We start from the raw sequence: 26037 nt of genomic DNA, 5'->3' as shown, positions 1-26037 counted from the left end.
TTTGAATTTTTCCTTTTATTCTCATTCGCATTCTTTGAGGCATAGCTTTGCTTCAGCAAGAAGGATACCAAAGACGGGAGGGATGCCTGGGAGGTGGGGCGGCCCTCCCTCTCCACCTCTGCCAGGCTTCAGTGAGGACACAGGCGTCAGCGGGGAGCAGTTCAGGTTGGCACTGTGGAGGTCAGGCCCGCTCAGCCGGCTTCCCTGGGAAGGCGCGGCCTCCGCTCTCCGGCCGGACCCAGCAGCAGCTAGTCGGACAGCCCTGCCTCTAGGCAAGGTGGGCAGCACAGGGAACCTTGGCTCCCCCAGCAGCGGAAGGGGGCTCTCCCAGGGGCCTCTCTGCCCAAAGAGAAAAATGGCCCGGTTGGAGGGAGAGGGGCCTTCCCCTGAGGTAGGAGGTGGGCAGCACGCCAGACTGAGCTCCTGTTCCAGGCTAGAGGGGAGAGCTCGACAAGCCAACTAGACACGCAGGTGACATCGGGAGACGCGGCCTTTAAATCAGCCCCAAAGCTGCAATCCGGGGGTACCAGGTGACTCCGGCCCCTGGGGGACAAAACAAACACGTCGTATTTACCGTCCAGCACCAGAAGCCTCGAGATGCCTGCAGCTGGCACCCGAGGAAAGCGCTAACTCACCCTCTCGACAGAAAAACGGAGCTGCCTTTATCCCCTGCCTAGGACAGCAGAAGCCGTGTTCTGTCAGTGCGTTCACTGCTGGTGACGACGGACCGAGCCCAAGGTCCTAGGGTCGGCCCGAGGGCTGACGGGGCGGGAGAGGCCGGCTGCCCCAGAGGCCCGGGCTTGGGGCTCCCCGGACTGCTGCCCGGGACATGCTAACCCCGCGGACTTAGAGCACCCTCCTCTATTCTGGCTAAAGCAAGAGAAAAAGTGCTCTCCAAATTCCTGGAGGGGAGGCGCACACAGCTCACCAGCATCAGCACGAGTGCCGGCCGCCCTGTCCCCACCCATCTAGAGCAGACACTCGGGGGCCTGCAGGCCGCTGTAGAGCGCGAAGCCGATGTCGTCAATCTCCTCCTCACGCAGGCCGCTCAAGAGGTTCACGCCGGGGTTGAAGTGGCAGGGCAGGCTGGCCCGCTCCAGGCTGTCGATGAGCGACTCCAGGGCCTGCAGGAAGCGCTCCCCCAGGGCCGCCTCGGCCCAGTCCACCTCCTCCTCCCCCAGGCGCAGAACCACCTGGGTCAGATGGCAGCGGTCCAGCCGCCCCAGGGCCGGGTGGCCGCGGCAGACCCCGCACAGCAGCCGCAGCAGCCGTCGGCGGGTTCCGGCATCACGCTCGTCCAGGGCCCGCAGCCTGGCGGCCTCTGCAGGGTACAGGTCCTGCAGCCAGAGGTTCCCGGCCAGCCCCTCCAGGGGCCAGGCCAGAAGGAGGCGGTCTTCGGCGTCGGCACCGGTGACCGCCAGGAGCACGGCGACGGTGAGCTCGAGGCGCTCGTGCTGCACGTCGAGCAGCAGCTCCTCCGAGGCCACGCTGGGCCGGATCAGGCACCCGAGGAGGCCGCCGATGGCCGGCCAGTTGACGGAGGAGGCCAGGGCCTTGCGGAGCAGCTCCAGCAGGACCCGGGAGGAGAGGTAGCCGCCCACCAGGAAGCGGTCCCAGGGGCTGCTCCCGCGGGGACGGAACTCAAGCTGAGTCCTGCGCACGGCCCAGCAGCGAGGGTCCCTGGCCACGGTGTCCACGCCAGGCACCAGGCCCCACAGGCCCACCTCCAGCACCAGGGGAACCAGGAGGCGCACGCGGCTGGCGGCCCCCCCCTGGAGCCCGTCATAGAGCGGCCCGCCGGGCACAAGGGCCCCGAAGGGCAGTTCTGGGAATTTGTTCCGCAAGTAGGCCTGCAGCTCAAGGGCGATGTCACCGGCCAGCTGCTTGGCCAGAGCCACGTGGGCCTCTGGGATGGTCACGTGGTCCCGCTCGAACGCCAGCAGCTTCTCCTGAAACGTCAGGCACAGCGGTGCTGGGGAGCTCGGCTGAGGCAACGGCTGAGGCTCCGTGTCTGAGGGCCCCTCTGCAGAATGAAGGGGTCAGGGACTGTGTCAGAAGACCCCGCGAAGAGCCAAGAGGACTCTACCCAATTACCAGCCGTGTGACATCCTGGGTCTCGTCTTCTTCGCCTGTGAAACAATCACCTGAGAGGGCACTTAAGCTCAAGTCCTCACGCACAGGGAGCACGTGGTGACAAATTCTCACTGCCCCAGATCCCCCGCACCCTAAAACAGCTTCATGTAGAAAGGGAAAACAGGTTACTGGCCTCAGTTTCCCCACCTGGGGCCCCCCCGCCGTCGTAACGCTGCTGCCATGCTCTGGTACCACCCTCCCAGTCGCGTCTTGGTGGCCGGAGCCTTGACGCCACCCAGGAGGTTAGCAGGGCAGAGAAATACGCCACCATTAATCATGCAGGGAGACGGCACCCTGGAGGAGCAGGGACTTGCACGGGTCACACAGGGCAGTCGAGGCAGAGTCTGGGTTGCATCTCCCAAATGTGACCACCAGAGGGGGACCTACCCAGGTTTGGGGGGAAGGGGTGCCGCTCACCGGGGGCAGATGGCAAGGGGGCGGGGAGCGATGCTGGCTGGCTGAGGGCAGCAGGTGGGGTCCGGGGCTGCAGGCGTGGCGTGGTCTTGAGTAGGGTCAGTTCCTTCCAGCTCTCCTCCAGGCATGTGGTGTCCCCTTTGGCATCATCCTCGTCTCGAGGGCTGGTGGCCCTGTCGATGAGCTGCAAGCCGAGTGACAAAGATCAGAGCATCTGAAGCCTGGGCAGCCGTGCCAAAGCCGGTGGCAAAGCCGAGGTTGCCGGGGTAGAGAAGCAGGTCCCAGCTGTGGGCTGTCCCCACCACCCTCTGGGGCCCCGCTGCAGGGAGAAGGACAGCGGTCCCCAGCTATAAGTGGCTCAGCCTGGCCTTACCCGCTTCACAGCCAAGGTAGCAATTCCCAGCACAGCGGCCCCACCAACGCCCAGCACCAGGCGGGCATTGGCCAGGAGGAAGTCCACAGTGCTGCCCAGGACCTCGTCACGCTGCCTCCCCCGTTTCTGGGAGAACTCTGCCATGGTCTGTCTGCCTGTAAAAGAGCGGGGTGCAGGGAGAGCTAGATGGGGGCGGCCAGGCTGGCAGTGGGACAGACCCCATCCTGCTGGGATCGCTGAGAGTAGAGCCTATGAGAGGCGATCCTGGGAACTTCTCAGGAGAAAGGGTTTCTTGGGAGGAGATGGGGAGCTGCCCGAACCCTCCTCCCCCAAACCTGCAAACAGCTCACCCATCCTCTGGACAGGGAAGGTCACAGAGGCCTGAAACTTGTAGCAGGTCAGAGAAGGAGGCCCATCTTCTCCATCCCACCCTCAAGGACCCCCTGCATCACCTCAGACCGTGAGGTGGGTCTTATCATCACGACCGCCATCTTAGAGAGAAACAGGCTGCCAGACCACACAGGGAGCGGTGTGGACTCAGACCCACGACTGCAAAGCTTCCTGACTCTTGCCCACCCCCAGCGTCCAATCGGTCTCCGGGGGCCTATGGCCAGGTCCTAGAGGCTGCTTCATCCTGGTTCTTAACAAGGGCTGGGCAGAGCAGGAGGAAACCGAGGCCTAAAGACACAGCTGGGGTCCCAGGCAGGCTGCTCTGGAGGGCCCCTCAAGCCTTTGAGGGAACCTCAGTGAAGCTCAGGGGGCCTCAATTACCACCACATCCCCCCCCCCCCCAGATCTCAACAGGGTAATAGAGGTATCAAATCAAAGGTTGGGAGGAATGAGATGGCCCAGGCTGCCCAGGGAGGGCAGGAGACACTCGTCAACAGGTAGGTGCCAGTCAAGGTTGAAGACCCAGTTGTGGGGACAAGCAAGCAAGGTTTCTCTAAAGACCCCAAACAGAACTGGCTTAGTGCAGCTCTGGGCCCCTCAGGTTTAGAATAATAACGGGGGGGGGGGGCGGTGGCCGCTGTCCTCAGAGGCTGGGAGCCCAAGCAACAGAGAGAGAGGAGGGTCCGAAGCCCCAGCTTTGTTCACCTGTAAAATGGCACAGGCAGTGGTGAGGAAGGATTCACAAGCGAGGAGCCCAGAACTGTAGCGTTGGTTAGAACTCGGGAAGCAGAGGCAGAGATCCTTCCCAGACCCAGGCCACCAAGCTCCAGCCTCAGGTTCTTCCAGGGGAAATCCTGCCCTCAGGCCCTGAGAGCTGAGGGGGTGTGTGACCAAAGCACAAGCTCACATACCAGGCAGTACCTGACCAGGCAGAACCGTCTTCTGTGCAGATGCCTGAGCAGATGACCATGGGCCCAGAGCCATCTTGGGCACCAAGGACTTCTGCCCTCCCTGCTCAGCTGTGGGTGCCCACGGCTCAGTTGCCAGGTGACCAGATGCCTAGAGCAGCTAAAGCCTGAATCACTTCGAGACTCAGCCCCAACACCGCCCCCAATTTGGCCAGACTAAAAATAGGACAAGAGGGCTCTGGGGCCTGGGTTGGTCAAAGGCTAGGGTGATGACCCACCAAGGCCCTGAAGCCATTTTTAGTCTCCTTATCGGTGATCAATATTGTCACCCGTTTCCGGAGGAACCAAGAATCAACTCACAAACTGTAAAGCGCTTTAAATACCTCCTATCTAAAGTGGACTCGGATCGCACAGGCCCCAGACAGAAGCCTTCCAACTCCCCGAAGGGGGAGGGGGCGCGGGTGGTTAAAAATAACCGGACTCTGGCCTTCCGGGCCCCACAGCGCTCTGAGATGCCTCCCGTCTTGCCCTTCCTCCGCCACACCTGCTACCCAGGGCAGGGGCTGAGCGGGCCGCGCAGCAGACCCTAGTGGGCCTGCCACGGCCCCTTTCACCGGGATGGCACCCAGGCCCTGAGAAATGCTGAGCGGTACGCTAGACGTCATGGGGCGGAGTCGACATTCGAACCCCAGCCTGGGGCCCAGAGCCCTTCCCTCGTTCCCGGTCCTTGACCAGGGGCCCCGGCGGAGACCACGCCCCCGACCTGCGTCCGACGCACGCTCCACGCCCGGGACTGGGTGACCGGGGTCGACCCGTCACACTCCGGCTGTACGTGCGTCGCGGCTTCAGCACAGCGACCGGAGGACACAGCGAGTCTGCTCGGGCCCCTGAGCCCGGACCCGCCTGGGAATGGAACTTGGAGGACCCGGGAACCGAACACCGAGGCCCAGTGCACTGCCGCTGACCTCCAACGCTTGCAGACAAGCAAGCCCTGGCTCCAATCGGAGCGCTCGAGGCCCCGCCCACATTCGAAAATACTGCGCAGTTTAGCCAATGATACGTAGGCCACGCCCCCTCCGGCAATCGCCCTCCCTCTTGGGCGGGACTCTTGGACGCACTCTGGATTTAAAGGCGCAGGGCCGAGTTCCCCCCCCCTCCCCACCCCCCGCCCCCACTCGAGACCCAGCGGTGTGGTGGTGGTCATTAGAGCTCAGAATGTTCATTAGAGTTCATTAGAGGCAGTCCCAAAGGCCCGTTGTGAAGGCGTGTGTGCTTGCATGTGAGGCAGCGGTGTGGAGAAAGATATCTGAGCTTACGTTCTCTCCCGGGCCTGCAAACAGGTGTTACCTGGTCCCAAGGCCCGCTTGCCTGACCCTTTAAATCACCTCTGAGGGCGCCTCGGTGGCTTCGTTATTTTATCTGTTGGTCTGCTGGGCACACAGTGTGACTCAGGAGGCTACCCATGCCACCTGTTCCGTGTGACCTTGTGCGGGCCACTTTTCCATTCTGGCCTCAGTTTGCTCTCCTGTAAAATGGGCATTCAAGGCCGCCTCCTCTCCTGCAAAGGATGATTATGCATATAACCTGTGGCTCCCTCGGCATTTATTTATTGGGGACCCACTATGTGCCGGCTGGTGGGGGAGTAAGGAAATAGATAAGGGTGGGTGTTGACTCTAAGTGGGAATAATAATAATGTGCCACTTACTGAGTGCCTGCTGTATGCTCCAAGCTACAGTTTATTTGTTCCTGGAGACACCCTTAGGAAGCATTTCACAGGTGAGAAAACTGAGGCCAGGAGCAGGCCTGGGGTTTTCCTTGAGTCCTAGGTCCCAAGGACCCAGGCGTCATGTTACCATTGGTCGCCATGCAGGGTCCAGTGCGGGGATAGAAGCTCCCAGGTCTCTGCGTCCCTGGGGCCTCGGTCTATAATCTCTCCAGAGGTCATGGCCAACACCAGCTGATGCAGCAGCCCAAGGGACAGTGCCTGGACCTGCAGGGCCTGTGACACCCCTCCCCCCACCATAGGTCGCTGGAATTTAGCCTGGGGGTTATGAAGCCTTCGGGAGCACAGGGGGAGCCCGGACTTTTCGAGGCCTCTCGGGTTAGCGAACAGACGGGGAAACTGAGGCCCAGAGAGGTCTAACGCAGAGTGGGCGGGCCCGGCGCTTCCCCGCGGCGCTCCGCGTGCGCGGGCAGGCGAGGGGCGCGGCCCGGGCTCCGCCTGCCCGCGGGCCCGGGCGGGGGCGGGTTAAAAGGGCGGAGCCAGCGTTGGCCCAGCCCGCGGCTCGCCCCGCTGCCCCCCGCGCCCGGTACGGCCCCGCAGCAAGAGCGGCGCCATGGAGGCCACCGGGGTGCTGCCGTTCGTGCGCGGCGTGGACCTCAGCGGCAACGACTTCAAGGTGAGCCGGCCGGGCGTGGGGCCGGGCCTCCCTCCAGGCCGTCTCTTCCGCCCGGGCCCGCGCCGGTCTCTGCTTCCTGTCCCGCCCGCCTCCGGGCCCCGCGCCGCCCAGGACTGAGGACGGCCCGGGGTGGGGCTCCCCCCGGGCCTCGGGACCTTGCCGGGAACGGACCCCCGACGCCTCAGCTCAGGGCCCGCACGGGAAGAGCGAGGCCGGCCTGGGCCTGACGGACGCTTGGGGGCGGAGTCACGCCGGGGAGTGGTCTGGGGGCCCCCACCCCGCGTCCCAGACCGGGCGTCTGGGCCCCTCCAGGGCCGGAGAGTGGCCTGGGGGGCTGCGAGCCTCCGCTCCCGCCTCCCCGGCCCTCCTTCCCCGCCCCTCTGAGGTCATACGCCCAAGCCAGGCCCTGACTCATGGCCGGCTACCGGCTGTCGGCTGGCTGTCGGGGGCGGGTCTGGAGCACACTCATCACTGCCCTGTCCCTGCCACCGCCACCCCATCCTGTGTGGTCTTGGGCAAGTCACTTCCCCTCTCAGAGTCTGGGTTTTGTCATCCGGTGAAGGGACTGTAATGTAGAGGCATGGATTAGTTGGTGTGGAGACTGTCAGGCTGATGTGCAAGGCCTTGGGGTGGCTGCTGTCTGAGCAGCTGCTGGACTGGTAGACTAGGGCCTCAAGGAACTGGAGCCCAGCCTTCCAGCCAGTTGCTGGGTGAGGGGGTTCTAGAGGGTCCAGAATGAGGTGGGCAGTGCTGGTGACCAGAGGAGTGGGAGGAAGAGCTGGCCCAGCACAGGAGGGGTCAGTGAGCAAGCAGACTGACGCTGGGGTCAGTGTCGTGTCAGCCTGGATCTTCAGCACTGGGGGGGGCCCAGGCTTTGACTAAGGTTGGGTTAGACCAGGGCTGAGGAGGCTGGCGGGTCCTTCCTGCATTTACCCACATGTGCACACACCTTTGACCCAGGGCCCAGGCGGCCACACCACTTTCCTCAGTCCCCATCCCCAGCGTCGTCACCTGAGGTCTCCATTGTCCTCTCCAGACTGGGAGAGTCCGAGTCACCAACTGAGAATGTGGCTCTAGGGGAATGGGGACACCAGCCGAGGGCGCTGAAGGCACGTGATGCCTCAGACTGCCTGCCATAAGGGCTAGGGGTACTGAGGCAGGCATTCGAATGTGGGGAACGAAGACATGAACAAGGCCTTGCACAGGGGGTTGGACCTTGGCAGTGGCTTGTATGCCGATGGCAGGTTGGGGCACAGTCAGGGCCTTGTTGGAGCCTTAGGAGTCCCCCCATCTCTGGCGGCCTAGGTAGGGCCTGGAATGGCAGGCAAAGGCATTTGAGCCAAGCTAACCACACAACTGAGCACTGGGATGTCCCCTGGAACAAGCCAGTTCCGTCCTGGCCCTTTGAGGGCTCAGAATCCAACAAGAGATCTTAGGCCAATAGCCATCCTGATAATTAGTCGGTCCTAACACTTTTATCATGAGGAGCTCTCATTAGCCCTGTTACATTGATGAGCAAGTTGAGGCACAGAGTGGCAAAGTGACTTGTCCAGGGTCACACAGCTGGTGAGAGGTGGCTCTGTTGCTCTCCCAAGGCTCCCATGCAAACGGGGGGACACAGAGGGTGGTGGAGCAGGGGCGCCCGTCATCCCAATCAATCTCACCATGACACATACCCCCAGGGCGGCTACTTCCCTGAGAATGTCAAGGCCATGACCAGTCTGCGATGGCTGAAGCTGAACCGCACGGGCCTCTGCTACCTCCCAGAGGAGTTGGCAGCCCTGCAGAAGCTGGTAAGGGGCTCTGGGCAGTCAGGGAGGGTCCCTGTGGATTGGGCTGGGCCAGGTGGGCAAGCCTGCACAGAAGGCAGTCGACATAGAGGAAGATGCTGACAGCCATGAGATGGAGTGAGCACCCTGTGTTGGGAGGTATGCAAGAAAAGGCCGCCATGGGAGGGAGGGAGGGAGGGTGGGAGGCTGCAAGAGGTGGGCTGAACGTGTGTGGCTGAGGACCCCCTGGATGGTACAAGGTTCTGGTGGCAGTAGGGGGACTCTGTAGACACCTTACCCACACTGCTGAGCCTCTGCTCCCCCGTCCTGGCCCAGGAGCACTTGTCTGTGAGTCACAACAACCTGACCACGCTTCACGGGGAGCTGTCCAGCCTGCCATCACTGAGGGTGAGTGCTGCCAGAGGCCATTGAGCTTGGGGGCTGGGGCCAGAGTCCAGCCAGTGGCGTGAGGGCAGGGCCAGACCCCAGGCTGGACCGGCACCTCTGCCTATCCTGTGTCAGACTCGGGGACCTGTTCCTAAAGGGGAAAGGACGTCGTAATCCGCTACGTTAAGTAATGCATGGGGGGAAGAAATGTAAAAAACCCAAACTCCCACCCATTTTAGACAAATACAGTGAGAACAGTTGATACCAGCCAAGCACTGTTCCAACTCTTCCCTAATGGGTTTTTTTTCATATCGTCCTGACCTTCGCCAAGTTCACAGATGCAGACACTTGGCCACAGAGCCAGGTCACTTGCCCGAGGCTGAGGTCACTCGGCCAGGCAGGGGGAGAGCTGGGGTAGAGTGCGGTTTGGTCAGAGCGGTCCTCTCGCCCCTCTGCTCTCCGTGGAGCCTCTGACGTCCCAGAACATCAGGTCCCCATCCAGACCCTTCGGGCCTCGGTGAGGGTTTTTTCTGTCCAAGGCCAGAGCCCTGAGCTGTTAAGAGCACAGCCTCTGGACTTGGGCTGCCTGAGTTCTAATCTGGGCCCTGCCACTTCCTGGCTGCATGACCTTGGACGAGGCCCCTTCCGTATTCTGGGGAGGGTTCCGTGGGTGACGCTGGGAAGGGGCAGTGTGGTGCTGCACAGACACGAAGGCTGAAGGAGAATTGGTCGCGGCCGGGTTGTGGCGTCGCGGCACAGTTCTCCGGCCTGTTCTCTCTCCCCCTCAGACTTTCTCTGCATGTCTGTAGATGAGGCTTCAGCCCCAAGAAGAGGAAAACAGACTTGCTCTCAGTCCACACTCTGATTTCTCTTTGGTCCAGCCCCCTTCCTCTGCCCTAGACACTCTGCCTCAGAGCTACGCATTTATCTCGCCCTCTGGACTTGGGAAGAAGAGGGATTGTTCAGTCAGAAGGGTTCCCTGAACATGCTGTACTGGGCTCCAGGGCACATTTGAGCTGGGCTTTGAGGCGTGCATAGGAGCTCATCAAGGGGGGCTAGGAAGAACTCTCCAGGGAGAGGGACTATGAGCAAAAGTCAGGGTGGGACGGCACTTGAGCCTGGCCTCTGGTGGGTTTCCTGGGGAGGTGTCCTTCCCTGATCTCTCTGCTGCTTCCTGGGGGTGGAAGCCAGGAATCATGGACTCTCATGGTGTATCCCCAGGCCATCGTGGCTCGAGCCAACAGCCTGAAGAATTCCGGAGTCCCCGATGACATCTTCAAGCTGGATGATCTCTCGGTTCTGGTCAGTGGCTACCCACCCACCTGGCGCCTGTGTTGGCCCACCAGTCAGTTCTCCTCTGTTAGAGTGGTCTCCTCAGCCGCTGTTACACCGTTTTATAGATGGAGAAACTGAGGCTTTAGAGTGCCTTGCCTGAGCTCATTCACGGAGTCAGATCCCTAACCTGGGCACCCTTCCTCTCGGGGTTCTGACTGTCTGCTTTTGGCCCGAAAGCTCCTCAGCCACTCCTTCCTCAGTCCCCCATCTGACCCCCAAGGCTGGCCCTAACACCCCTGACCTGGCCTCGCCCGTTTCTACACAGGACTTGAGCTACAACCAGCTGACGGAATGCCCACGGGAGCTGGAGAACGCCAAGAACATGCTGGTGCTGAACCTCAGCCATAACAGGTGCCTGTCGGCTGGGGTGGGGGGCAGAGTCTGGGGGGGACTGCAACACGGGGTTGCATCCATCCAGGAGGGGTACGTCTGGCCCTGATGGCCCCTGCCTGCCCCACCCCCACCCACCCGCAGCATCGACACCATCCCCAACCAGCTCTTCATCAACCTCACCGACCTGCTGTACCTGGACCTCAGTGAGAACCGTCTAGAAAGCTTGCCCCCACAGATGCGCCGCCTGGTGCACCTGCAGACGCTGGTGCTCAACGGGAACCCGCTGCTGCACGCACAGCTCCGGTGGGCGCCTCCTCAGACCACGCCCCACCCCCGAACCCACCCTGGGGAATCTGGCCTTGTCCCTCAACTCCCCCGTAGCCCTGGCCCTTCCTGCTTCGGGCCCCCACCACATCCCTGCCCCTCCTGTGTGGGCTGGGCCCCTCAGGCCCCATCTTTCCTAAGTATCAGGTCCTACCTCAGTCCTGAGTCCTGTCTACCCCACCCTACAGCCGCCCTTGCTTGACCTCGTCTTCTGAGACCCTCTCAGCCCCGTGCGCTTGGGCCTGCCCCCGGCCTGACCACCCACGTCTCCCTGCAGGCAGCTCCCAGCTCTGACGGCCCTGCAGACCCTGCACCTGAGGAACACCCAGCGCACCCAGAGCAACCTCCCCACCAGCCTGGAGGGCCTGAGCAACCTCGCAGGTTGGCAGTCCCTGGGTGATCTCGGGCTCTCGTCCCCTCGGGTCCCTTGCTTCCTTGCTCCCTTATGGAGGAAGGGATAGATCCTGCTTGTCTGCCCACCTGCCGGAGGGCAAAGGACGCGGTTATGTTAACGAGTAGTTCTTTCCTTACCGTGACAGCTAGTGGTAACACCAAATTATGAGCACTGGCTTTTTTTTTTTTTTTTTTTCTTTTAATTCACATCCGAGTTAGCTAGCTTATAGTGCAACAGTGATTCCAGGAGTAGATTCCTTAGCGCCCCTTACCCATTGAGCCCATCCCCCCTCCCACAACCTCTCCACTAACCCTCTGTTTGTTCTCTGTATGTAAGAGTCTCTTATGTTTTGTTCCCCTCCCTGTTTTTATATTATTTTTCCTTCCCTTTCCTTATGTTCATCTGTTTTGTTGCTTAAACGTCCTCATATGAGTGAAGTCCTATGATATTTGTCTTTCTCCGACTAATTTCGCTTAGCAAAATACCCTCTGTTTCCATCCACATTGTTGCAAATGGCAAGATTGCATTCTTTTTGATTGCCGAGTAATATTCCATTCTATATATATACCGCGTCTTCTTTATCCATTCATCCGTCAATGGACATTTGGGCTCTTTCCGTACTTTGGCTATTGTCGATAGCGCTGCTGTAAACATCGGGGTGCATGTGTCCCTTGAATCAGCATTTTTGTATCCTTTGGATAAATACCTAGCAGTGCAATTGCTGGGTCATAGGGTAGTTCTATTTTTAATCTTTTGAGGAACCTCCATCCTGTTTTCCAGAGCGGCTGCACCAGCTTGCATTCCCACCAGCAGCGCAAAGGAGATCCTCTTTCCCGCATCCTCACCAACGTCTGTTGTTGCCCGAGTTGTTAATGTCAGCCATGCTGACAGGTGTGAGGGGATATCTCAGTGTAGTTTTGATTTGTATTTCCCTGATGATGAGTGATGTTGAGCATTGTGTCGGTTGGCCATCTGGATGTCTTTGGAGAAGTGTCTATTCGTGTCTTTTGCCCATTTCTTCGCTGGGTTATTTGTTTTTTGGGTGTTGAGTTTGATAAGTTCTTTATAGATTTTGGATACTAACCCTTTATCTGATATGTCATTTGCGAATATCTTCTCCCATCCCGTCAGTTGCCTTTTAGTTTTGCTGATTGTTTCCTTTGCTGTGCAGAAGCTTTGTATCTTGATGTGGTCCCAATAGTTCAGTTTTGCTTTTGTTTCCCTTGCCTCCGGAGATGTGTTGAGTAAGAAGTTGCTGCGGCCAAGGTCAAAGAGGTTGTTGCCTGTTTTCTCCTCGAGCGTTTCGATGGCTTCCTGTCTTACATTTAGGTCTCTCATCCATTTTGGGTTTATTTTTGTGTGCGGTGTTAAGAAAGTGGTCCAGGTTCATTCTCCTGCATGTCGCTGTCCAGTTTTCCCGACGCCACTTGCTGAAGAGACCGTCTTTATTCCATCGGATATTCTTTCCTGCTTTGTCAACTATCCATTGGATATTAGTCAGCCATACATTTGTGGGTCCATTTTTGGGTTCTCTGTTCTGTTCCATTGATCTGAGTGTCTGTTTTTGTGCCAGTAACAAGCACTGGCTTTATGGCTCGACTCAGCGGTATGAGGAAGTCTTTCCACATGGAGAAACTGAGGCTCAGAGAGATTAAGTCACTGGCTTCAGGCCGCAGAGCCTGGAGGCAGTGGAGGTGGGGCTCACATTAGGGCTGGCTGCCCCTGGAGCGGGCTGCGGGGGCCCCAGCTGATGCACCCCACTCCACACCCCAGACGTGGACCTCTCCTGCAACGACCTGACGCGGGTGCCCGAGTGCCTGTACACCCTCCCCAGCCTGCGCCGCCTCAACCTCAGCAGCAACCAGATCTCGGAGCTGTCCCTGTGCATTGACCAGTGGGTGCACGTGGAGACCTTGAACCTGTCCCGCAACCAGCTGACCTCACTGCCCGTACGTCCGGGCCTAGGGTGGGGAGAGGGAAGGCCGCCCCGGCTCCCGCCCCTGACTCCCGCCCCCCGCCCGTGTCTCCCCTCTAGTCAGCCATCTGCAAACTGACCAAGCTGAAGAAGCTGTACCTGAACTCCAACAAGCTGGATTTCGATGGGCTGCCCTCGGGCATCGGCAAGCTGGCCAACCTAGAGGAGTTCATGGCCGCCAACAACAACCTGGAGCTGATCCCCGAAAGCCTCTGCAGGTGCCGGGGCGAGTGGGGGCGGGGAGACTTATGGCATAGAAAACCCCAGATCCGTAGTCAGAACCCCCCCTGCAATCTCTGCCCATCATGCAACACGGATGGGTTAACTTGGCTTTGTGGGTCAAGACCCACGTCCTGTGCCAGCATGAGTTTGGGACACAGCGCCATGTCCGTCTCCTTCTGGAGGTCACTGTGTCCACTGGCATGGCCTCCTCAACACTCTGAGAAGTCCTTCAGGCAGAGAACAGAGGACCCCTCAGCAGCTTCCAAGCTAATTTGAGGACAGAGTATGGTTTGGCTTTTTTTTTTTTTTTTTTTAAGTATATTTGTTTATTTTTCAAGAGAGAGGAAGAGAGCACAAGTAGGGGAGAGGGCAGAGAGGGAGAGAGAATCCCAAACAGGTCCCGTGCTGTCAGTGTGGAGCCTGATGTGGGGCTCCGTCTCACAAACCGTGAGGTCATGACCTGAGCTGAAATCAAGAGCCAGACGCTTCACCGACTGAGCCACCCACGTGTCTCCGAGAATGATTTTTAGTGTCCTGTTGGTCACGTGCAGGAGCCTTTAACTCTGCAGAGGGCCTCTTTGAAAACTGCTGTTGCGTAGAAGCCACTAGAAGATCTTCCCCGTCACGTAGCTTGAGGAGACTCCAGTCCCACTTGCTTTAGCCTTTCCTGCCTCTCTCGGCCTGTTTAAACCCAGTGGTTTCGTAACTAGCTGGGCTACTCAGTGCCTCTGGTCTCACCCGGCTCCCCGTCTCTGGGTCCTGGAAGTTTCCCTGCCTCCCCCGCAACCTCCTCTGTCACCTCCCTGAGGCTCCGGCTCTGTCCTCACAGGTGCACAAAGCTGAGGAAACTCGTCCTGAACAAGAACCGCCTGGTGACCCTCCCAGAGGCCATCCACTTCTTGACGGAGATCGAGGTCTGGGCGGGCCGGGGCCAGTGCCAAGAGGGGCCTGATGGGGAGGGCGGAGGTGCAGACAGACACCCCCTCAGGAAAGAGCGCACAAAGCAGTGTCACTGGGGTGGGGACACCCAGCAGAGGCCCCCTGGAGCGGCGGCAGGGCCACAGTTGGGAGAAGGTGAACCGCATCCCCGTGTCCGTCCGTCCCGTGCTGGATGGCATCGTTTCAGCCCCGTGACCAGCCTGCAAGGTCCCGTTTCACAGATGGGAAAGCCAAAGCCCACAAGGGGCGGCCGCAGAGCTGGGATGAGAAAGAACCCCAGCCCCCGCCCTGGACCTCTCAGCACTAGCGGCTGCCGAGAGGGACAGACGGGGGTGGGCGTGACGGGGCGGTAGATCTCAGGCCCACCACCTCTGCTCACCCTGCGAGGCAGGTCCTGGACGTGCGGGAGAACCCCAGCCTGGTCATGCCTCCCAAGCCCGCTGACCGTGCTGCTGAGTGGTACAACATCGACTTCTCGCTGCAGAACCAGCTGCGGCTGGCAGGTGCCTCCCCTGCCACGGTGGCTGCGGCAGCAGCTGGTAAGCAGAGGAGGTCGGGCTGGTCTGGGAGCCGGGGGCATGCTTCTGCCGGCCTCAGCTTATCCATCTGCAAATTGGGTGGGACACACATAGCTTCTGGATCCTGCGAGATGGGGCTGGCCCCTGGTTGGCTGGGTGCCCGAGGGCCCAGCTATTTACTCCTCCCCTAAGCAGTAAGTGGGCCCAAGGACCCCCTGGCTCGCAAGATGCGGCTGCGGAGGCGCAAGGATTCAGCCCAGGATGACCAGGCTAAGCAGGTGCTGAAGGGCATGTCGGACGTGGCCCAGGAGAAGAACAAAAAACAGGAGGTAAGCCAGGTCAGGGGCTGGGAGGGGACAGGTGTCCCTGGGCTCTTCTCAAGACAGACTGTGTGACCCAGGCCAAGAGGGAGAGTGGGTCCCGGGTAGAGAGGACAACCCATGCAAAGGCCCTGAGGTGGGTAGCAAATAGAGATCTGCCTGAGTGACTGTGACGAGGCAAGCCATGCCTTGTGACCGTGACCCCAGGAAAGTACTGACGCGCGAGCCCCTGGGGGCAAGGCACGGCGCTGGGACCAGAGCCTGGAGAAGCCGCGCCTTGACTACTCTGAGTTCTTCACGGAGGACGTGGGCCAGCTGCCGGGCCTCACTATCTGGCAGATCGAGAACTTCGTGCCTGTGCTGGTGGAGGAAGCCTTCCATGGCAAGTTCTATGAGGCTGACTGCTACATTGTACTCAAGGTGAGAGTTGGGCGTGTTGTTGGGGGTTAGCCCCCCCCCCCCCCCCGTAACCTTATCTTAGATGGCTCAGGGCCCCCAGCTCCACAGTTTTGTTCCTTGAGGCAAGCTGGGAGGGGGAGGGCTTTGCAGAGCAGGTGGGGTGGGGATGTCCTAGGCAGAGGTGTGACAGCTCAGCCCACCGTGGGAGTGGGGAGTCTGTGGCCGCTAGAGGGGCCTTTGGGGGGTGAGCTGGGAAGCCGGGACGACACCTTGGCCAGGGCTGACACGGCCTATGCTGCCCGCCGCCCCCCACCAGACCTTTCTGGATGACAGTGGCTCACTGAACTGGGAGATCTACTACTGGATCGGCGGGGAGTCCACGCTGGACAAGAAGGCCTGCTCTGCCATCCATGCTGTGAACCTGCGTAACTATCTTGGTGCCGAGTGTCGCACCGTGCGGGAGGAGATGGGCGATGAGAGCGAGGAGTTCCTGCAGGTGCCAGCCAGCCAGGGGGCGGGGCCTTGGGGGGGTGGGGCCGGGAAGTGGGCGCGGCCAAAGGCTGAGGGCAGGCCAAGACCTCTGGCTCACACTGCCGACCCAGAGGTGTTAGGGGTGGAGACCGAAGGCAGTCAGGGGAACTGGGTGAGGCCAGAGGTGGGGAGCCTGGGCCTGAGGCCAAGAGAGAGCCGGGGAGCTGGGACCGATAGCGCCAAGGAGGCGGGGCCACACGCAGGACCCTGAGTCAGAGAGCAGGGTTAGCAAGCTGTGCTGTCCTTTCGGCCAGCTGGCTACGTGGAGATGCCCATACACACGACGCTTTACTCCGCTCTCTTCCGTGAACCTGCTTGGTCCTGTGCCCTGACACGCGCGTATCTAGACATGCTGACACGCGCGTATCTAGACATGCTGTGTGCGGCTAAACCTTAACAAGAGTGAACGCACCATGAACACATAGTTTTGTAGCTGGTAACGTTGAAATAACGAGTTTACGTTTATAGACACAGATCTTGTTCTTCTTTGTTGTTGTTTTGTTGAACTTCATCACGGATCTGTGGCACTTGATGCAGGGACGGGCAACTCTGCCCCCCTGACAGGAGGTATTTGAAGGAGGGCCGGGGGGCGGGGGGGATAGCTCAGTGACAAGGAACCACACCCTCACACACACAGGTGTTTGACAACGACATCTCCTACATCGAGGGAGGAACAGCCAGTGGCTTCTACACTGTGGAGGACACACACTATGTCACCAGGTGAGGGGGTGTGTGGGTAGGTGGCACTAATCTGGACTCAGCTGGGAAGGGTTGGGGGAGAGGGTGTTAGGGCTAAATCGGCCCCTTCGTGTCCCTACCTCCCACCCCCTGGTCACTCTCGCTCTGCTGCCAGGATGTACCGTGTGTATGGGAAAAAGAACATCAAGTTGGAACCTGTACCTCTCAAGGGGGCCTCCCTGGACCCAAGGTAGGCCCCCATGACCTGAGGTGGGAGTGCTTGAGCCCAGACCTCCTCCCCACTAGTGGGGGGCAGATTTGGGTTTTAGAAGAAGAGGCCTTCCAGCAATCCTTTTGACCCCTGTCTTATCGAGTTTCGTGGTACCCACAGGGGGATAAACCCCGTAAGGAGGGATTGGGGCTGGGTCTAGGGCCTGAGGGCAGTTGCTGCCCACGTTCTGCCCCTCCCATCCAGGTTTGTTTTCCTGCTGGATCGAGGGCTGGACATTTACGTGTGGCGGGGGGCCCAGGCCACACTGAGTAGCACCACCAAGGCCAGGTACGAGGACTACGCCCTGCTGGGACATGGTGGGGTGTCTTCTGCAAAGACCGACTGCCACCTCTAAGAAGGGGCACAGGACTCACCAAGGGCTTTGCACACCACTCCCCCTCCAGGCTCTTTGCAGAGAAAATTAACAAGAACGAGCGAAAAGGGAAGGCAGAGATCACACTGCTGGTACAAGGTCAGGAGTCCCCAGAGTTCTGGGAGGCGCTGGGCGGGGAGCCCTCTGAGATCAAGAAGCATGTGCCTGATGACTTCTGGCCACCTCAGCCCAAGCTGTATAAGGTGAGCTGTGGTGCTGGGTGCAGGGCTGGCCTGACTTCCTGAGCCTCGCACCACTGTGGTGACTGTGGACTTGGGTGGGGAGAGGGTGCCACCTTCTGGACAGGAAACAGCCAGAGCAAAGGTCTAGAGGCTCTGAGTGAGGCCGTGAGACACAGTGTTAGGGTGTGTGTTTCCAGGAAGGTGAGGCTAGAGAGAGAGGCTGCAAAGTGCCTGGCTTCCAGGGCTGAGAACCTGGCCTTAATTCTGCAGGTGATGGGAAGCCCATGGGGGTTTTGCAAGCAAGAAAAGGACGAGTTAGAAGATTAGAAAAGACAGTAAGGACCTGGAGAGGGTTGGCAGGGAAAGCACCATTTAAAAGCCCTTCCACTGATAGAATGCCCTTAAAACACTGGTGGAGGGAGGAAACTAAGGTCCAAAGAGGAGCAGGCGATGGTCCTGAGCACCCACAACAGGGCAGAGGCCAGACTCCAAAGCAGGGGGCTGCTGGTGGGTTGGGCTCCTTCCCCCAGACCCTTCCCTGCCACGCCCACCTGTTCATCCTGCCAGGTGGGCTTGGGCCTGGGCTATCTGGAGCTGCCACAGATCAACTACAAGCTCTCTGTGGAACATAAGACACGTCCCAAGGTGGAACTGATGCCGAGGATGCGGCTGGTAAGACACACAGAGGGAGGAGGGCGAGGGAGCCAGGACCCCTCCGTGGTGGTGGCGCATCAGCATTGACCTCCAGCCTTTGCCCCGCAGCTGCAGAGCCTGCTGGACACGCGCTGCGTGTACATCCTGGACTGTTGGTCGGACGTGTTCATCTGGCTGGGCCGCAAGTCCCCGCGCCTGGTGCGCGCCGCCGCCCTCAAGCTGGGCCAGGAGCTGTGCGGGATGTTGCACAGGCCGCGGCACGCCACCGTCAGCCGCAGCCTGGAGGGCACGGAGGCGCAGGTGCGTGTGTACCTCTCGGGCGGCCTCTTACCGGCTATCCTGCCAGGCCCCGCCCCTCCGGCCACCAGGCCCCGCCTTCATTTCTAGACCACACCCCGCTTTTCCGGACCCCGCCCCCAAGCCACCCGACCTCTGCCTTAACCGCATCAGACCCCCACTCCAGCTGGTGTTGTCATCCCTTTGGCAGGTGTTCAAGGCCAAGTTCAAGAACTGGGACGACGTGTTGACCGTGGACTACACGCGCAACGCAGAGGCCGTGCTGCAGGGCCCGGGACTCACCGGGAAAGTGAAGCGCGACGCGGAGAAGAAAGAGCAGATGAAGGCTGACCTCACCGCGCTGTTCCTGCCCAGGCAGCCGCCCATGGCCCTGGCGGAGGTGGGGGCGGGGCCCCGGGGGCGGGGCGGGGGAGGACTTGGCCCAGGACCTGCCCCGCCCGGTGGTGACTGGCGGCCGTGGCCTGCAGGCCGAGCAGCTGATGGAGGAGTGGAACGAGGACCTGGACGGCATGGAGGGTTTTGTGCTCGAGGGCAAGAAGTTCGCGAGGCTGCCGGAGGAGGAGTTTGGCCACTTCTACACGCAGGACTGCTACGTCTTCCTCTGCAGGTGCCAACGCGGCGCGCCTCGGTCGCCCGGCCCCTCCCCTGGGGCTAGGGGCCTCGAGCCCCCGCCCACCGCTCTCTGACCAACCCCCCCCATACCCCCCAGGTACTGGGTCCCCGTGGAGTACGAGGAGGAGGAGAAGAAGGAAGAGAAGGAGGAGGAGAAAGCAGGGGCGGAGGGCAAAGAAGGCGAGGAAGCAGCGGCTGAGGCAGAGGAGAAGCAGCCGGAGGAGGACTTCCAGTGCATCGTGTACTTCTGGCAGGGCCGGGAAGCCTCCAACATGGGCTGGCTCACCTTCACCTTCAGCCTGCAGAAGAAGTTCGAGAGCCTCTTCCCCGGCAAGCTAGAGGTAGGTCTGTCACGCCCACCCCAGCTCCAGCCACCCCCCACCCCCACCCCCGCACCTCCTGAGAGGGACTCAGACCCAGGGGAGGCTTGGCCTGAGGGGCAGGGTGGGGGTCCAAGGAGCTGCCCTTAACATCTCCACACCCCCAGGTGGTCCGCATGACACAGCAGCAGGAGAACCCCAAGTTCCTGTCCCATTTCAAGAGAAAGTTCATCATCCACCGTGGCAAGAGGAAGGCGGCTCAGGGTGCCCTGCAGCCCAGCCTCTACCAGATTCGCACCAATGGCAGCGCCCTCTGCACCCGGTGCCTGGCCCGGGCAGGGGGAGGGGGGCGCCGGGGGTGGGACTGGGAGCACAGGGTGGGCAGACGGGGGTCAGTGGCCAGCCGCGCCTCCCTGCTGACCCCTCCCACTCCCCAGGTGCATCCAGATCAACACAGACTCCAGCCTCCTCAACTCCGAGTTCTGCTTTATCCTCAAGGTGGGTTGTGGGTGCGGCCAGCACTGTGGCTCAGGGTGGTGGGTTGTAGGCGGGACCTGACTTGAACCCCCTGCACGCTCCCCAGGTTCCCTTTGAGAGCGAGGACAACCAGGGCATCGTATACGCGTGGGTGGGCCGGGCTGCGGACCCGGACGAGGCCAAGCTTGCGGAAGATATCCTGAACACCATGTTTGACGCCTCCTATAGCAAGCAGGTGACCAGGGCGGGTGGCAGGTGGGCAGGCGGTCGTGTGAGGGCCGACAGGGGACCTGGGCCAGACAGACGCTTTCCCCACAGGTCATCAACGAAGGTGAGGAGCCCGAGAACTTTTTTTGGGTGGGCATCGGGGCACAGAAGCCTTATGATGGTGACGCCGAATACATGAAGCACACTCGGCTCTTCCGGTGAGGCCAGAGCCCATACCTCTCCCCGCGCTCCCTCCTCAGTCCTGGCAGGCTCCTGCGACCCTCAGCCTCTCCCTGACCCTTGACTTCCAGGTGCTCCAATGAGAAGGGCTACTTCGCCGTGACCGAGAAGTGCTCTGATTTCTGCCAAGATGACCTGGCGGATGATGATATCATGCTGCTAGACAATGGCCAAGAAGTGAGCCCCCTGCCCCCCCCCCACCCATTCAAGGGGCCTACCCGCTGGTAGATGGGAACCTGGGGCTGGAATGGGGGGGTACTCTCAGGTCCCGTGAGACCACCTGTCCTGCTGTCCCCACAGGTCTACATGTGGGTGGGGACCCAGACGAGCCAGGTGGAGATCAAGCTGAGTCTGAAGGCCTGCCAGGTGAGTCGGTGGTGGGGGGGGCCGGGGCTGGGCCTGGCGGTCCCGGTGCACCGCCCAAGACTCACGCCTTCTCCTGTCGGTCAGGTGTACATCCAGCACATGCGATCCAAGGAGCACGAGAAGACCCGCCGCCTGCGCCTGGTCCGTAAGGGCAACGAGCAGCACGCCTTCACTCGCTGCTTCCACGCCTGGAGCACCTTCCGCGAGGCCCTGGCCTAGGGTGGCCATCACCCGCCTGCAGTGCCCCCGCCGCGACCCCACGCCAGGGCGAGGAAGGGCCTCTGTCCGTCCACTGCCTGCCAGCAGAGGCAGCCCCCGCTCCAGCCACCACCCCCAGCGCCACGGTCCCCAGCGCCACAGTCCCAGCAGCACCGACGGGGGAGACCCTGACCGGTGCCCTCAGGCGTCTGGGCACCTGGAGTCCCTCCCTCCTGAGCTCCTGTGTGACGCCTCCTCCCCACCAGGGATAAAGCAGGTGTGGCTGCCTTTTAAGAGATATTAAATGCTTTTATTTTCAATATTAAAAATCAGTATTTTTAATATTAAAACAGCGCTAATTTTAACAAAATGACAGGAAAAAAAACCCCAAGGTACAATCTACAGGGAAATCCATCCTGACCGACCTCCCCGCCCCCCACCCTCGTACACACACGCACACGCACGCTCGCACACGCACACACACACCCTGACTGGGCCCCCAGTCCTGGGTGCCCGGCAGAACTCCCAGTCGTATATATGCGCACATCACAGACTTGGGGGGGGGGGGGGGGAGTGGTGGGTGCTGGCCCAGGAGCAAGTACCAAAATAGTTTTAGAAATGCCTGTCCAGCCCGGCACAGGCGTTAGAAAAATATTCTTTGCAAAGGCAGTGGGGAAGGACGGTGTGCTGAGTGGGAGGTGGCATGGGGCTTGCCAGGCCCAGCAGTCCTCGCCCTGTAGCGCCTGGCTTCCAGATGGCTAACTGCCTACTGGAGCGGCCAAGGTGAATCTACCCCAGAGGCTCTGGGCTGAGTCCCGGGCCCACACCCCCCCCCATACCGCACTGGGGCAGAGGTGGGCAGGTCCCTCTGGAGGCTGTAGGTTAGCAGGTGTGGGTCTATGCGGAGGGGCCAGGGGTCCTGGATCCCAGCTCCCAGAAGGGCAGTGGGTAGCCGAGCAGTTCTGGCCTTCCTGGTAAAGGAAGAGAAGAGGGGTCAGAGAAAGCCAGGGAGCCGAAAAGTGTAAACAGCCTGGCTGCAGAAGTGCCACCGTGCCCCCTCTAGGGCAGGCAAAAGGGCCACCCCACCCATTTAGGAGCAAGGGTCTTACAGGGACAGCCAGAGGTGGGCTTGCTGACTCTGACCACTGACCACGCTGGGCCCACTGAGGCCCAGGGCGTGGTCAGGGAGGAGGCAGCAGTAACCCCAGCAGCAGATGAAGAGGGAGCTTGGGGGTGGGGGTCTCTGCCTGGCGTAGGGCCAGGCTGCGTGGGTAGGGGCACCGGGCAGCGAATAGGTTGGGCAGACCTCTGGGCCCCAGATCTGGGCTCCAGATCCAGGCCCCGCTCACCAGGCTCACCTGGCAGGACCCCACCACAAGAGCCTGAGTGATCATCTCTGCAAAATGGGCTGGCCACACCGGCCCCTGAGCCCCGAGCTGCCACCACCTCTAAGTGGTTTGCTCTGGCCTGGTTCCAAACGCTACCCATGCCATCCAGGAGCTGACAGGCCGGCCTAGCCTTTCTAGTACCGAACCGTGAAAATCAGGGCTGTCAAACAGTAAGGACCAGGCAGACCCAGGGCCCCTAAACCCACAGCACCTCATTTGATCAGGATGGCACAGGCTCGAGCCTCGTCTTCGGCCAGGTTCCTCAGATTCTTCTCAGATTCCTCCGAAGAGCTGCGGGGAGGGGAGCGGAGATCAGAGGGTCCTGGGACCTGGCCCTTCCTGGGGCCTCTGTGCCCAGCTCTGACAGAAGGCAGGCAGAGGGTAGCAGAGCGAGGCTGGGGAGGACCCAGGGCAGCCCCTCTGCAGACCCGCCCACCCGCCTCACCCCAGGAAATCCTTCACGTCCTCCACCGTGACGTCCCCTGTCGTGTCCAGCGTGGTGTCAGCACTGGTGGCCGAGTCAATGGACATGGGCGAGAGCGTGGCCTCGGGTGGCTCTGGGGTGTCTGCGGGAAGGAAATGATCGGGACCCCACCTGGCCATCTGGGCACCCTCTGCACTCTGCCTTCCATCCCCTGGGGACCTGACTCGGCCCCAAACCCAGCCCACAGTGAGACTTGGGACTGCAGGCAGACCACCACCCCCACCTTCCCCCCTCCTCCCTGGCCTGCCCCCCCACCCCCCAGGCTTCCAGCCTGTCCGGTTGCTGCCACCTACGGAGGCTTGCCCCCCGGCCTGCGTCAGCTGCGTGGATATCCTGCCACTTTCACTTCACATCCAGCGTCCTTACCAGCTCCCTTGCTGTGGGCAGGACCAGGGCTTCCATCGCGGCTCCCTGGGGCCAGGACCACGCCTGGGGTCCCATTAGCCTGGCTCAGCTTGGGCGACTCTCGGAGCCTGTGGCTGTAGAGATGAGGCCCCAATGGGTGCCGCAAGCAGGCGCCTCAAGTCTCAAGTGCCAGACCCTACCCGCCCCCTCCTGGGGCCCAGGACCAGAGAGGGGTGACACGAGGGAGGGCCACCCTTGTTCCACGCAGGATCCGAGCATGAGGATGAGACCAGCCTTAGTGAAGGCCCCCTGGGCTGCCCCTCCCACGCACCTGGTGCGGGTGGTATCTCGGGGCCAGCTAATGTCCAGAGAGCAGAGCGGCTCCGTGATGTTCCGAGCACTCAGAGAGAAGCGTTCAAACTCCGATGGAGAAATCAGGTAAAAACCTGGGTGGGCGGGTGAAGAGTGGGGTGCGGTTAGGGGGTGTGACTGCAACCACAATCCCTCAGTGGCCTCCCCCTGGCCTGTGCTGGCCAGTCCCGAGCCCGCCCTGGGGCCCCTCTGCTGACGCTCCCCGGCAACTCTTCCAGCCCCGCTCAGGCCGCTTCTGCCCCCAAGAAGCCTTCCCCTCACCCTGGCCGTGGCGCGTGAAGACACAGGAGGCGATGCCGCTGATGTCCTCCTTCCGGATACAGGAGTAGTGTACCTGGGGCCGCAGGCCAGGCACCGAGAAGACGTGCACGTCGCCCAAGTTGGTGAGGCAGGCCAGGCAGGTTTCAGCGTAGTCCTCACAGGCCACGCTGGCAAACGTGGCAAGGGCCACCTTGCGCACCCGACAGCCCTCGTGGGCCGTGAGCTTGAACTTGGTCTTGGCGCTCACCTTGGGTAGTGTGAACACCTGGCGGCAGGCAGGCGGCCGGTGAAAGGGGCTGGCCCTGTCCGCACCCGCAGGGCCCACCCTCCCAGATGCGGGCACCAGCCCCCGCCCCGAACCCGGCCTGCCAGCTGGGCCTGCAGCCCCGGCCGCCTGGCAGCCTCCCGCCTGGGCACCCTCTCCTCAGACTTCACCTAGGAGACCTCCCAGGGCCCCCCCATCTGTGGCCAAACCAGTCACACTGGGTTGTAAGGGTAAGGTGGCTGGTATCCACTCAGGTCACGAGTTCCTGCCAGACAGAGCCCTGAGGAGTCTTCAGAGGGTCCTGGCAGGGACTCGGCGAGGCAGGAGGGTCCTGGGGGGATGTGGCTGGCTGAGGGAGCATCTGGGTTCTCCAGGGGCCATCTCTGCTAGTCCAGGGGCATGTGTCTCAGGCAGACAGGGAGCACAGTGAGGACAGAGTTCCTGGAAGGTCTAACGGTGTCAGGTGGGAGCCAGGAGGGTCGCCACGGTGGTTTACCTTGAACTGCTCCTCAGACGCGATGAGCACAGCGTGGCCGCCCTGCATGTCAGGCGCCTGTGCCAGATCCCGAGAGGCCTCATAGGGCTCGGGCAGCGGGCGGCCGCGCCCATCCAACACGGCGATCGCCACCACGGGTGCACGGTGCATCAACTGCACCTCCTTGCCCAGCACGGCCTCCACCGCCCGCTCGGGTCGCTTCTCGCCACCTGCCGCGGCCGCCGGCACCTCCAGCGCGTAGGCAAACACGGACCCCGAGTTGGTGCCTGCCCACATGGTGGGTCCATGATGGGCCGCTGCGGGACGACAGGGCCTGGTGAGGCGGGGTGTCGGCTGCATGATACAGGTTCCTCCCTTCCTCTCCGGATACCCCGGAATCAGTTCTCTCGTGTCCCACGCCTCCCCAGGGACCTCAGAGGGCCTCAGGCCCGAGGCACCTTCTCTATATTACTGACGAAATTTGGGGCCTCAGATACAGCCCTGCTGCAGAAGTGGGAATGGCCTCCAGGACATCTCGAGGACGTCAACGGGCACCCAAACTAGACCCTGATCTCTCCAACCCCATCCCACTGTACCCTCAGCCCCCATTTCAGGAACAGAGTCCCCCCCCCCCCCCCCCATGCAGCCCTGACACCCCCTCACCATATGCCATCACTAGTCTTACTGACAGACTTGGAACCAGCCCGCACCCTGCAGATGCATTCCGGCTGGCCACAGCCCACCCCCCACCGTGTGCTTTCGGCCCAACAGCCAGACGTGGAGTCCTCAGGGCTGGGGTGGAAAGAAATGAGGCCTGCGGGACGCTGTCTAGCCAGCTTTCCCTGTGTGGGATGAACCTCTGGGGAAGGTCCTTGGTGGAGAATCACAGCTCAATGTCCAGGAGCCAGCAGGAGCCAGAAGAAGCCAGCAGGAGCCAGCAGGAGCCAGCAGGAGCCAGCAGCCACTGCTGTGTGCCCTTGATGAATCGGTGGCCTCAGCAACAACCACCAGGGGGAGCCAAACCCCAGGGAAAATAAGCAACTCAAAATGTTGCCCAGACCTAGGACACCCAGCCAGCTGGGAACCTGAACGCCATAAGCCTTCTCGTGGTGACAGCGGAACAAGGTAAAGAGCCTGGGGCTACCATGTCCAGACTCTGAGAAAATCCACTGGATCAAAGATCCTCAACAAATACATGACATCAGAAGGTGGGGGGAGGGGGAGGGGGTCCCTGCTCGGATTCAGAGCCTGAAAGTCACATCAGTGAAACAACCAAGTGCAGAATGACTAGATGCTGACCCAACATCAACTATAAAAAGGCATTTTGGAGATGAAAGGAGAAAGCCACCACAGCCCGAGTGTGACAAGAGACTGGATCAGCATCGGTTCCGCGGGGTGCGATGCAGGCACCATGGCTGTCGCTTATGTCTGTTAGACACACGCTCAAGTCCTGATGTACAGATATTCATTGAAAATGCTCCAGCAAGATAAAAGCCACTGTGTGTGTGT

General features: G+C 61.0%; 3 protein-coding genes across 6 annotated transcripts in view; 1 reads left to right on the top strand and 2 right to left on the bottom strand.

The window, feature by feature from the left end:
- Positions 1-5206, bottom strand: MIEF2 (mitochondrial elongation factor 2). 3 transcript variants are annotated; one of them, XR_007459199.1, is made up of 5 exons: positions 4016-5206; positions 2921-3075; positions 2551-2731; positions 636-2023; positions 1-543 (listed from the first exon to the last, which is right to left on the bottom strand). XR_007459199.1 is itself a non-coding variant. In XM_049636879.1 (5 exons), the coding sequence occupies exons 2-4, from the start codon at positions 3062-3064 to the stop codon at positions 969-971; spliced, it is 1380 nt and encodes a 459-aa protein (XP_049492836.1). In that variant the 5' UTR covers positions 3065-3075; positions 4016-5206; the 3' UTR covers positions 1-543; positions 929-968. The 3 variants fall into 3 exon arrangements, 2 of the variants coding, with proteins under 2 accessions (XP_049492836.1, XP_049492837.1); XM_049636879.1 differs by having other exon boundaries at positions 929-2023; XM_049636880.1 differs by having other exon boundaries at positions 929-2023; positions 4982-5206.
- Positions 5207-6472: 1266 nt separating this feature from the next.
- Positions 6473-20959, top strand: FLII (FLII actin remodeling protein). Of its 2 annotated transcripts, none has more exons than XM_049636874.1 (30): positions 6473-6617; positions 8300-8410; positions 8723-8794; positions 9995-10075; positions 10374-10459; positions 10583-10744; positions 11043-11146; positions 12933-13108; positions 13195-13352; positions 14186-14270; positions 14687-14834; positions 15009-15142; positions 15341-15553; positions 15849-16028; positions 16701-16783; positions 16917-16991; positions 17217-17300; positions 17417-17588; positions 18135-18239; positions 18330-18521; positions 18709-18897; positions 18986-19125; positions 19228-19471; positions 19618-19772; positions 19888-19948; positions 20034-20162; positions 20246-20352; positions 20446-20551; positions 20675-20740; positions 20825-20959. In XM_049636874.1, exons 1-30 carry the CDS (start codon positions 6555-6557, stop codon positions 20957-20959), a joined length of 3816 nt encoding a protein of 1271 aa, XP_049492831.1. In that variant the 5' UTR covers positions 6473-6554. The 2 variants fall into 2 exon arrangements, with proteins under 2 accessions (XP_049492831.1, XP_049492830.1); XM_049636873.1 differs by having other exon boundaries at positions 6474-6617; positions 15006-15142.
- A 322-nt stretch (positions 20960-21281) lies between these two features.
- The window catches only part of LLGL1 (LLGL scribble cell polarity complex component 1), a 17913-nt gene continuing 13157 nt past the window's right edge, over positions 21282-26037 (bottom strand). Inside the window, exons 17-23 of the mRNA XM_049636875.1 lie at positions 24550-24845; positions 23789-24053; positions 23487-23601; positions 23177-23289; positions 22772-22892; positions 22538-22617; positions 21282-21909 (exon numbers count right to left, since the gene is read on the bottom strand). Coding sequence (XP_049492832.1) covers positions 22539-22617; positions 22772-22892; positions 23177-23289; positions 23487-23601; positions 23789-24053; positions 24550-24845 — 989 coding nt within the window. The 3' untranslated portion in view covers positions 21282-21909; position 22538. The remainder of the gene's footprint in view (positions 21910-22537; positions 22618-22771; positions 22893-23176; positions 23290-23486; positions 23602-23788; positions 24054-24549; positions 24846-26037) is intronic.

The sequence above is a fragment of the Panthera uncia genome, chromosome E1 (assembly GCF_023721935.1).
Source record: "Panthera uncia isolate 11264 chromosome E1, Puncia_PCG_1.0, whole genome shotgun sequence".
Lineage (NCBI taxonomy): Eukaryota > Metazoa > Chordata > Mammalia > Carnivora > Felidae > Panthera > Panthera uncia.
This window is presented reverse-complemented; position numbering and strand designations above follow the sequence as displayed.

Bases quoted from the DNA above. Each gene is read 5' to 3' on its own strand.
- MIEF2 (XM_049636879.1), bottom strand. From the start codon at position 3,064: ATGGCAGAGTTCTCCCAGAAACGGGGGAGGCAGCGTGACGAGGTCCTG. The intron at 2,732-2,920 runs GTAAGGCCAGGC...CTCGGCTTGCAG, and splicing joins CTACCTTGGCTGTGAAGCGG to CTCATCGACAGGGCCACCAG. The intron at 2,024-2,550 runs GTGAGCGGCACC...TTCATTCTGCAG, and splicing joins CCCCTTGCCATCTGCCCCCG to AGGGGCCCTCAGACACGGAG.
- FLII (XM_049636873.1), top strand. From the start codon at position 6,555: ATGGAGGCCACCGGGGTGCTGCCGTTCGTGCGCGGCGTGGACCTCAGC. The intron at 13,109-13,194 runs GTACGTCCGGGC...TCTCCCCTCTAG, and splicing joins ACCAGCTGACCTCACTGCCC to TCAGCCATCTGCAAACTGAC. The intron at 16,992-17,216 runs GTAGGCCCCCAT...CCTCCCATCCAG, and splicing joins GGGGCCTCCCTGGACCCAAG to GTTTGTTTTCCTGCTGGATC.